This window comes from Nycticebus coucang, chromosome 6, assembly GCF_027406575.1.
Source record: "Nycticebus coucang isolate mNycCou1 chromosome 6, mNycCou1.pri, whole genome shotgun sequence".
Classification (NCBI taxonomy): Eukaryota; Metazoa; Chordata; class Mammalia; order Primates; family Lorisidae; genus Nycticebus; species Nycticebus coucang.
The window spans coordinates 6,972,944-6,985,211 of NC_069785.1; the positions used below are offsets into that span (position 1 = coordinate 6,972,944).

The window sequence follows — 12,268 nt, forward strand, 5'->3', positions numbered from 1 at the left end:
CATAAGACTGAATAAGGTAGCAATTCTGTGTTAGAATGAGTTTATTTTAGTGCAGAATAAAAAATCTTGAATAAATAATTGCAGAACAATGTGATTAAAAATATTATACTAGTAAGTCCAAGGTGCAGTGGAGAAAGTACTCAACTCTAGTGTGGGTGAGGCCAAGAAGACTTTATAGAGAAGACGCCTAACTCAGCTAGGGCTGCTAAAGGTGAATGACTTCCAGGAACTGGCACAAGCCAATGGTTCTTAGCCTTCACTGCACACCAGAATTACCAGAAAGCTTTTAAAGAATACTGATGACTGTATCTCACCCTTGGAGATTTAATTGGCCTGGATTTGACCTCTAAGCCTCAGTATTTTTTGAAAGCATTCCAGGTGATTCTGATGTGCAGTTATAATGGCTGAGATCCATTATACTATGCCATAATTTAAAAAATGACTTTCTACTTAAATTTTATGGTAGGAATTTCTTGTCATTTCTATTTTGACTTCTAAAATGATTACTTTTTTTTACTTTGAAAGTATCTTAGACGCATAGAAAAGTTGAAAGCACAATAACTAATATTCCTTTGCCGCTTGAACCATTAGAAAGTAAGTTGCCACGGATCATGCCCTATAAATTAGAACATTTTCTTATATTACTGCAGTATGACAATGAAAATTCACGAAATCAATGCACTGGGGATACAGTATATCACCTAACTCTCAAACTTGATTCAAGTTTTGCTACTTGTCCGTTATAGCAGTGATCTAGTCTAGAATCGTTAGTTGTTTACTTATTTGTCATGTATCTTTTTTCTCTTTCAGTTTCCTTTTCAGGATTATATCTTTCCTAAACTCCCAGAATAATTTTTATTCAGTCTTAAATATATATTTAACTAGGTCTCATTTATTTGTTATTTTTTTAAGAGACAGAGTCTCATTTTGTCACCCTTGGCAGAGTGCTATGGCGTCACAGCTCACAGCAACCTCCAGCTCTTAGGCTTAGGTGATTCATTTGCCTTAGCCTCCTGAGTAGCTGGGACTGCAGGTACCCGCCACAACGCCTGGCTATTTTTTTGTTGCAGTTTGGCTGGGGCCGGATTTGAACCCACCACCCTTGGTATATGGGGCCAGCGTTCTACTCACTGAGCCACAGGTGCCACCCTTATCTTTTTTTTAACTATTCTAAAATGTATGGCCACCCTCTTCCTGTTGCTTTTGATTTGCAATTAGTTCTTGCCTTTTGGTTAAGTCCTTGTTAACAGCCTTTACTATTTCTGAAAGAAGAGATGGTCACTGTACGTTTGTGGGTATTTGAATTTAACTTTGTAGCAGTGGTCAGTGTAGTAAATCTACATTAGAAAAGCATCATACTGCTCTGTCATGTGCCTCCTTAGTAGTATCATTTCACTTTCCTCCTTTTAACTGCCATCCTTATAATACATCAAAGAACTACCATGTTCAATACTTATTATTTGCCAGACATAGTAATATATATTTCATGTAGATAACCTCATTGAATTCTTCTATCAGTTATATTTTACATAGATGGAATTGAACTTTAAAAGAATAAACAACTTATCCATAATTATAGTCAAGTAGGTAGCTGAACTGGGATTTTTGGATCAGATTATTATTCTCCAAAGATATGATCTCTTTTACTATTATGTATGTGTGAATATATTTGTATTATACATATTATACACACATAGGCATACATACATATATTTCACCATTAGGTCTTATTTTCAGAAATATTTATGTTGCCATATTGAGTTTTATTTGAACATTGCCTGCCTTCAGTTTTTTTCTTTTATTCTAAATTTTCTTAAATAAATTTGCTGATAAAATACACAACTCTAATAATATTTGATTTCAAGTACTTTGAGGGAGTTTTATAAAAGTAAGGAAAATAAATTTGTATGCTTCTGATTTGTATTTCTCAGGTTTTGATGGACATGTTTGATCAGGATGACATAGGTTTGGTTTCTCTCTGTGAGGATGAACCTAGTTCTTCAGGTGAATTAAACTACTATGACCTTGTCAGAACTGAAATTGCAGAAGAAAGACAGTATTTGCGAGAACTGAATATGATCATAAAAGTGTTTCGAGAAGCCTTCCTTTCTGACAGAAAACTATTTAAACCTTCTGTAAGTACCTTTTTGGGTTTGAAATTCTGTGTACCCCAAAAGTCACACAGCAGCTTAAAATCATAAATAGAATCTTGGTATACTTTGTGAATATATAAAAAATATTTATGGGTTTTAAAAATATGTGAAAATACTGTTGGCCAGGCATGGTGGCTCATGCCTGTAATCCTAGCACTGTGGGAGGCTGGGATGGGAGATCCTGATCTCAGGAAGTCCTGACTAGTTTAAACAAGGTGATACCCTGCCTCTACCTAAGGTAAAATAGAAAAATTAGCTGGGCGTTGTGGTGAGTGCCTGTAGTCCAGTAATTTGAGAGGCTGAGGCAGGAGGATCACTTAAATTCAGGAGTTTGAGGTTGCGGTGAGCTAGATCGCCATGGCACTCTAGCCTGGGCAACAGAGTGGCCAAGAAAAAAAAGTGAATTGTCATACTAATGTAATAAGTGCAGTCATAATGAAAATTAGGCACGAAATTAGAAAGGGGGGTTTACCAAATTGTATCTGGGTTAGGAGTTATCTTTATTCTGATCCCAGCTCTTGTGATTAACCAGCTCTATAAAACATTGATTAAAAAAAACCTTGATCAAGTCTTATTTGCATTTTATCTAGTTTTAAAACACTCAAATATCAGAATTCTTTATGTAAAGAGTTGCTTAGAATTATTCACAATATCAGGTTTTAGAGTTATTTAACAAAACTATTTAGAATTTACGTTTTCCAGTGTTTTTAGTGTTTGTAACCCCTCAAAATTTTAAATTTCTCTTCCTTTTCACTGTTACTGTGTCTTGGAATATATTAGTGTGAAATTAGGTGAAAATACACCCTTAACACTTACTTAGTAATCTTTAAGCACAATTCTTGACTTCGTATATCTTAATCGTTCTTTTTCTTTTTTCAGGATATTGAAAAGATTTTTAGTAACATTTCAGATATACATGAATTGACTGTGAAACTTTTAGGCTTGATTGAAGACACAGTTGAAATGACTGATGAAAGCAGTCCTCATCCCTTAGCTGGCAGCTGTTTTGAAGATCTGGCAGAAGTGCGTGTATAAAACTACTTTATATATGTTAAGTTGTTCAGTAAGGTATTCTTTGTGAAAACCAGATGACACTGCTGGCTGCTATAAAAAATACTTAAGATTTCACCAATAGTAAACTAAAATCACATTGTTTATATTTATAGTGATTCTTTTTTTTTTTCCCAGCTGTTTTTTTTTTTTTTTAAATTAAATCATAGCTGTGTACATTAATGCAATCATGGGGTACCATGCGCTGGTTTTATATATAATTTGAACTATTTTAATCACACTGGTTAACATAGCCTTTCTGACCTTTTCTTAGTTATTGTGTTAAAACATTATATTCTGCATTTAGTTTCACATGTACCCTTGTAAGATGCACCGTAGGTGTATCCAATGTACTCAGCCCTACTATGAAACTAATTTATAGCTTTCATATGAATGCTATAATACACTCATTTCATATGAGTATCCAATGTACTCAACCCTACTATGAAACTTTTATAGCCCAAGAATATGGGGAAAGGGAGGGGAGGGGAGGGGGGAGGTTGGGTAGAGGGAGGTAATTGGTGGGACCACACCTACGGCACATCTTATAGTGATTCTTCATAGTACATTTATGGTAATATTTATAGTCAGAGTTTATGTACTACAGTACTAAAGTTTTTTCTTCATGGTAAATGTGTTTAGGTGAAGAAAAATTTTATTGACTAGAGCGCTTTTTCTTTTGTGGATTTTAAACTTAATTGGAAACAAGGTTTATATTTTAATTTTTTCTGAAGTAAAAGTCATTCTTTTGTCTTTTAGAGGATTATAAAAGTAATATAGTTAATACAGATAAACATAAATAAAATGAATGTGACTTTATTCTGTAACACCCAGCATTTATTCATCCTTACTTTTTTTGTGCATTCATGTAAATGTGGGTTTGAAACAATAGGATCCTAGTGTTCTTAAAGAATTCTTTTTGTGGGGAGGGGCAGGCAGGATCTTACTCTGTTGCCCCAGCTGAAGTGAGTGCGGTGGTGTGATTATAGCTCATGACAGCTTTGAACTCAGGGCTCAAATGATTCTCCTGCTTCAGCTCCTTAGTAGCTGGGACTACAGGCATGTACCATTGTGCTTGTCTAATTTTTCTTATTTTGATAGAGACTGAGTCTCAACATGTTGCCTGGGCTGTTTCAAACTCCTTGCCTCAAATGATCCTCCTGTCTCAGCCTCCCAAAGTGCTGTGATTATAGGTGTGAGATACTATACCTGTCCCAATTTTTAAGTATTACTAATACCGTGTTATGTGAAGATACCATAACATTTTAACCATCTATTATCCCTAAGGTTGTAGATTTTTTCTTTTTTCTGTTATTGTAAATAATATTGCAACAAACATATTTGCACTATGCCATCATCATTTACTAATTTTTAAAAGGTATACAGTATTTTTGGAAGTGGAATTATAGACTAGGTACATTTTTAGAACTTTGAAGCATTTTGCCAGATTCATTTCCAGATAAGTCCTGCTGTATGTAAGCCTCTCCTTGTTTAGTAGCCCCCTTTTACTAACTTTAGGTATTATTCCATTCATTTTTGCCATTCCAATGGGAAAACAAAATAATCTTACTTTTCTTTAATTTTGTTTTTTAAAAAAATTAATGGTGATGTTGAATATCTTTTCATATTCATTGGCCATTTTTATGTCTTCTGGAAAACAGAGCTTTAAAAGTGCTGCCTTTAGATTCATGTAAAAAAATTTCTAATTTTTTAATCTCTGAATACAGAATGCTGAATATAATTTTGCTGAAAATATAGATCACTTTTATTACATACACTTTATAGACGAAGAAACTGATAGTACAGAGGTATTCAGTTACTGATGCCGAGTCAAGATATTTAGCCTTAGAAAAAAAGAAAAAGTGATTGAGGATGATGAAAAGGAAAAAAAATTTAAATGTGTAGCCTTTGCTCTTGATAGTGTTTTTATACTATGATATATTAATTTGTAGTGTTATAGATATAGTTCTAAAATACTTTATTATTTTTATTTTTGTTATAATACATAAAAAACATTAAATTAGCCATTTTTACAATTTTTAAGTGTGCAATTCAGTAGCTTTTATTAAATTCACAATATTGTACCTTCATTACTAACATCTAAACTTTTTCGTCACTCCAAACAGAAACTCTGCCCAATGAGCCAGAACTCCTGATTCCTCTCACTCCTGTTAACTTCTAATCTGCTTTATCCCTCCTATGAATTGCATAGTTTAGATATTTCATGTTACTGGAGTCATATGATATTTGTCTTTGTGTCTGCTTACTTCACTTAGCATAATGTTTTCAAGATTCATCCATGTTATAACAGTATGTCAGAACTTACCTCTTTATGTGGTTGGATAATCACTGCATTTATATACCACATTTTCTTTATTCATTTGCTGACGAATGCTTGGATTTTTTCCACTTTTAACTATTGTAAATAATGCTGCGGTGTTTTCAGTGCTTTTGGATGTATACCTAGGAATGGAATTTCTGGGTCATATGTAATTCTGGTTAGCTTTTTAAGGAACTGTCTTTCATGAGGGTTGGACTGTTTTGCAGTCCTACTAACAATGTACAAGTATTCTAATTTCTCTGCACTCTTTTTGTACTTTTAAAAAAGAAAACTGAAACAAATCTCTTAGGTCTAACTAAACATTGGAATTATTATTACCAAATAACAGGAGTATGTTTAATTATAGACATTGAAAAAACTATGTGCAATTTTTGCTTGCTATCTTCCTGTATATTATCTGTGCTAGGCTTTCTTTTTCTAATTTTGGTAATTATGGAGTAGATAAAACAGAGATATCACTTCTGCCTCCTTTGAAAATACAGTAGAACCTCTGTAAGTTGACCACCCAGGAGACTGTACCAAACTGATCAACAGACAGAGGTGGTCAGCATAAGGAGCTAGGCCTGCTGTACTGATACACACATGTGCTCCATGACCAGGTCTGTGATACTTAGGTCCACTTAAGGAGGTGTTCAGTGTAGGGAGCTGGTCAATATGGAGGTTCTACTTTAATTTGAAATGTAAACTCATTTCAACTTACGTAAGTATAGCTGAATTTCAAATTCTAGCCTTTTTCCCCCCCTTTTCATAGGGGGAAGAAATGGGGATGTATGTATATAAGCATTTCGATAGTTTGATATTTGTGACCACAGAGTCAGTGACCTATTTTAAGACCTGTTGCTCTAGGTCACTACTTATATTTTTAAAAATCTACCACTTGTGGCCATAGGAATTGCTGTTTTGTCCAGAAAATGTAGAGAGCGAAAGGTGATAAAACCTAATTGAGGACTTGATTAAAAATTCGCCATTAAGGAATATGTACCATATTAGTAGAAAACATGTTCTTTTAAGCCTAATACATTTTTCTTTTTTTTAAACAAAAATAGGAACAAGCATTTGATCCTTATGAAACATTATCACAGGACATTCTTTCACCAGAGTTTAATGAACATTTCAGTAAACTAATGGCCAGACCTGCAGTTGCTCTACACTTTCAGGTAAACTTAAATTCTTTTTCTTTTTTATGAAGCAAGTGAAAAAATACTCCATTTATCCCTGAAGTCCTATTAATTCTATTTTAGACTGTCTTCTATTTTCTGTCCTTCCTCTCTTTTTTTGTAGAGGTAGGATCTTGCTGTGTTGCCCATGTTGGTCTCAGACCCCTGGCCTCAAGCAGTCCTCCCACCTCGACCTCCCAAAGTGCTGGTAGTAACAGTCATGAGCCAGTGTGCCTGGCCCTCAGTTTATTCTTCATGTGAAAATCTTTTGTGGCACATCATCACAAATACTGAATAACCAGAAGAAACTGGCACATCCTAGATTTGGGTGATAGAGATGGATCTAGAGAGCTATTTCAGATCATATTCCCTATAGAAGTAAGATTTGGAAGAAATCATAAGTTGAAAATAGCCTCAACTGCATTCACTGATTTCTTTATTAGGCCTATAATTTAAAGGAGATAAATACTGTATTTTTAAAAATTCATGATAATTCTTATCGTTAGACTGTTGCGTTAGACTGTTGAGGAGAAGTGTTCATGTTCATTGGTTGAGTAATACACTTAGATAAAATGAATATGAGTTGAGAGAGATAAAATTCTATTTCCACTCTCTCGACACAGCAGAGGTTACCTTGGCATAAGTGGTACTTGACTGCGTGCTAGCTGTAGAAACTTCTGCACCTCCACTGACTTTTACCTCTTAGCGTGTGTTTATGGTCAAATCTTTATTGTCCTCAAGCACATACACAAATGCACGAACCATTTGCTCTAGTTACTCCTCTCTTTGATTTTTTTCACTTTGCAGCCAGTTATCTTGATGTTACTTTTCACAATTCTTTGTCAAAACACTACCCTGTGTATTCTAATCAGGATACAATACTAAAAACTGCCTTTCACAATTAATTGCCAAATCTAGCAGATCTTTTTATTTCATATTTGAGTGGGTAGTATTTGTTAGTCCTCTTGTTCCTTGACTGACGTTCTCTTGTTTTCTTCTTACTTCTCTCGTTTCTTTCCGGTCTCCTCACTTGTAACTGCCATCAGCTCTGTTCTTATGTTCTTGGTGTCCTCCGAGGGTGACTTCATCCGTGTCTACATGCTGATTACTTCTATTTGTATTTCCAGGCCATCGCTTACCTTTGAGCACCATGTTTGTGTGTGTGTCTTTACCCTTTCATATAACCATAAATTATATGGGTATCCTGTAGGCGCTTCAGATATATCATGTGTAAAATCAAATTTACTGTTGTCTTCCTATCTACTTTATTTCTTCTACTACTTTATTCTCAAAAGTTTGTAAAAGTGGGATAAAAATTATACCTAATTTTCAAAATTACTTCACGAGGAATACTTAAATCTTACATATTCATAAAACTGTAAAGTAAACATTAATTAAAGGGACAATCTGTATATAAAAACTTTGCATACTCATTAAAAGCACTCACACTTTTTGTTTCATTTCTATTTTATTAAGAATTCTTCCTATGGAATTTGAATGTTTAAGATACAGTTATTGAAGTATCACCCCAGATACTCAGTAAATTGAAATTTAGATAAAATCCCTTTCAGGCCAAACTCATTTGTATTATGTTAGCTTAAAAATTTTCATTCAGTTTAAAGGGAAGTAATGCTTCATTAAAAACCAAAAAGCATTTCAAAAGCTATGTAGCACACCTTAAGAAAATGAGATTTGGGCAAAAATGAGATTTTACAACTTCTGGCTTTGGGCCAATTAATAGTTGTGTTATTTTTAGCAATTCAGTGAATCTCTAAGTCTCCATTGGCTTATTTGTAAAATGGTATGATGATAATAATGTGTAACTCTTATTACAAAAATTAAATAGAGACACATGTAAATCACAAAGATAATGTTTGGCATGTATTAAACACTAATTATAGCTTCTGTTGCTATCAGAGGACTCCTTACATTGTAAATAGTGCAGAAATTTTAAATATACTTTAGTAGCCAATTTACTGTAAATTAATAAAACAGATGATCTTACACACTAATTTTAAAGTTCCGTATTGTTTCCAATTAAACCAGAGTAATTCAAATCAGTGTATTAATTATTTTATTGCTGTCTAAGTCTGTTTATGCTCTAACAAAATACCACCAACCGGATGGCTTTGTAGATCACGGAAATTATTTGTCACAGTTCTGTGGGTTGAGAAGTCCAAGAGCAAGGCACCAGCAGATTCAGTGTCTGGTGAGGGCTCGTTCTGGTGTATTCATGGTGCTTTCTCTCTGTGCCCTCACATGTTGGAAGAGGCAAATAAGCTTCGTCAGGCCCCTTTCATAAGGGCACCAGTCACATGAATGAAGGCTCTGCCTGCTCATGTCCTAATCACCTCCTAAAAGCCCCATCTCTTAATACTGTTGCACTGGGAGTTAGGTTTCAATATATGAATTTGGGGGGGATGCAAATGTTCAGACTATACTAAATGCTAAAAGAAATGAATCTTTAAGAAAATAGTTGGCTTTTTGTGCCTATCCTGACAAGTCTGGTTACTAGGTAATAAGTCTGTCAAACAAATTAGAAGTTAAGAAAATACAAGAATTGGGCGGTGCCTGTGGCTCAGTCGGTAAGGCGCTGGCCCCATACACCGAGGGTGGCGGGTTCAAACCCAGCCCCGGCTGAACTGCAACAAAAAAATAGCTGGGCGTTGTGGCGGGCGCCTGTAGTCCCAGCTACTCAGGAGGCTGAGGCAAGAGAATCGCTTAAGCCCAGGAGTTGGAGGTTGCTGTGAGCTGTGTGATCTCATGGCACTCTAGAGGGCCATAAAGTGAGACTCTGTCTCTACAAAAAAAAAGAAAAAGAAAATACAAGAATCATGGGAGTATTTGTCCATGAAGGTATTTTTTTAAAGAAGCATGTGAGATTCTTTCTCATGTATATTGCTCTCGTTGGTATTTTTCTTAAGAGGAGAAGTACCTACTGGTGCACCTTACGCTTCAAATCAGCATGAGTGAGTTTTAAATCCCTTATAAATTAAAAAAAAATTATTTATTGTACAGAGCAGTAGTTTCCCAAACTGAGGTATTACCTATTCATAGCTATACACTTTAAGATTTTTCAGGGTACATAAAGGCACACAGGGTTTAAGGGAGGCAGTGTCTAGTCTACTTGAAATCTGGTTTGTGTTTTTTTACATTATTTTTTCCAACTTTACTTGCATATTACCTTTTGCCATTTATAATTTCCCATGATTCTTTGATCCAAGGTATAAAAACCTCCAGGGTACCAGCCAAGTGGGGCGGGGGGAGGTGTTATTCCTAAGGGAGAGTTCATTGAATACAAAGCAAAGGAGTTTCTAAAAGAAAGGTGTGGTATGATCATGGTTAACAAAAAATCTCTTAGTTTGGGCTCAGCACACCGTAACTCAGTGAGTAGGGTGCCTGCCACATACACCAAGACTGGTGGGTTCCAGCCCAACCTGGGCCTGCAAAACAACAATGACAGCTCCAACCAAAAAAAAATAGCTGAGCGTTGTGGTGGGTGCCTGTAGTCCCAGCTACTTGGGAGGCTAAGGCAAGCGAATCACTTAAGCCCAAGAGTTTGAGGTTGCTGTGAGTTGTGACACCATGGCACTCAACTAAGGGCCACATAGTGAGACTATCTCAAAAAAAAAAAAACCCTCTTAGTTTGGTAGCCAAAATGTCTTACCTATGTCTTATCAGATCTGACTACTGAAGAGTTAAGTGAAATGATTATATAACAAGGGTTTATATTAACATTTTTTTAATTAGTTTATCATGATTTGGGATAAAGGAAAGGGATACTTGTCAAGTATTCATTTCTTGATGTACTACTATGTTAGAAGCAGTTGTAGATTCTTCCAGATGCTTTTAATTCTTGAGGACATGACATCGAAGTGCTTATTTGAATTTGAGAATGAAGTCAGACTTCTGACAGTTTAAGCCTGCTGGCTGTTTATTTTGGCAGTGATGATTGGCTTTGTCAATCAAATTATATGACAAGACATTTTCATAAATGAGACAAATCTGAAATTTATTCAGTCACTCTTTGATGAAATATATTTAAATCATGTTTACAGGATACAATGTGCAACATTCCTCAAAATACATCATTTGTAACTATTTAAATTTAAAACATAGCTGATGACATTGTAAAAATGGTTGGGGGGGAATGTGGCTCTTCAAAATTCCTTTAGGGATATAGAAGCCCCAACATTTGAAAAAAAGCTGTAGAGAACTATTGTAGAAGTTATTTTAGCCATATAAAGGATGAAGAAATGTATATATTTATCTAATAATTTGAAGAGAGAAAAAATGACTTACAGTACTTCAGTATAGAATGTGCTTTCCATTACTATTTTGAATTAAAAGCTATTTCTATATCCTTGATATCAAAGATATAGTTTAATATCTTTTTGTTTTACAGTCCATTGCTGATGGTTTTAAAGAGGCAGTTCGTTACGTTCTTCCACGCCTTATGCTGGTGCCAGTATATCATTGTTGGCATTATTTTGAATTATTAAAGGTAAGGTGAAAGCTTTCTGAACCAAAAATACTTGAATTGCTAGGGACTAAAAACTAGTTTTTTTACCTGATCATATTATTTTGAAATATGTTTTGTTCATAACAATCAAGTATCTTAAAATGTCTTCCTTCTTTGCAGTGAGCTTGGAGAAAACCCCATACATCTTACTTATCTTTAGACAATTCCTATGTGATAGAGAGAGGAAAATGTGTCCTTGTTTGTTATTTTGTAACTTTGAATGTCAGAGAACTAACCTAATAGAAAAGAGTTTACTTTTTAAAATTAATTTTTGGAGATACACAATACCAGTCTTTTAAAGAGTATTTTTATGAGTAATTAACAACTTTTTAGTGTAATATTGCAATAAATATGTTTAACTTATTAAGAAAAGTTGACATTTTTTTCTGTGCAGTGTAATATTCTTCCTCTCTTAGATAGGACTCAAGCAACACATTAAAAATATGTATGTATCTTTAAAAAATTGCTTTAACTAACTGGCTAACCACTAGTACTGCTGGGTTTAGTCACTTTGGTTAAGAGGACTTGGAGGCTAGTGATTAATTGTAGCAAAAGTAGCTGTGGCTCAGGGTAAGTCGGATCATCACAGTCAATGTCTTGATCTTAGATGTAAGCGTAGTAGCTGTAAGACCAGCCTTGGGGTTTTAAAAATCAATCATCCGGGTAGGGAAAAAAAATAAGTTTCAATTATATAGTTAAACCAGGATTTCTAAATGTTGGTGAATATAGAAGGCAACTATATGGCTAATGATAGGATTTATATGATGTGACAATAATTTAAAACAATTTTGGGAATCTAAATATACATCTGGGGCTGCCTGTGTATTATTTAAATGAAGCCTCCAATCCTTTTAGTGAGTTCTTTATGGATCCCTTAGTCTCCATGGAGATGTAAACAATTAAATTATTCATCTATTTGTGCTTGAAAGCTGTTTGCCTCTAGCATCATATGTTGTCAATAATAAGACTTCATAAGAAAATTTTCAAAGGAAGGTAGTCTAATGGCCAAGAAAAACATAAAAAATGCTTAACATCTCTATCATTA

General features: G+C 34.6%; 1 protein-coding gene across 1 annotated transcript in view; it reads left to right on the forward strand.

Annotated features, from left to right (window-relative positions):
* SOS2 (SOS Ras/Rho guanine nucleotide exchange factor 2) overlaps positions 1-12,268 on the forward strand; it is an 80,181-nt gene that overhangs the window by 24,140 nt on the left and 43,773 nt on the right. Inside the window, exons 5-8 of the mRNA XM_053596079.1 lie at positions 1,932-2,135; positions 3,033-3,176; positions 6,591-6,701; positions 11,107-11,205. Coding sequence (XP_053452054.1) covers positions 1,932-2,135; positions 3,033-3,176; positions 6,591-6,701; positions 11,107-11,205 — 558 coding nt within the window. The remainder of the gene's footprint in view (positions 1-1,931; positions 2,136-3,032; positions 3,177-6,590; positions 6,702-11,106; positions 11,206-12,268) is intronic.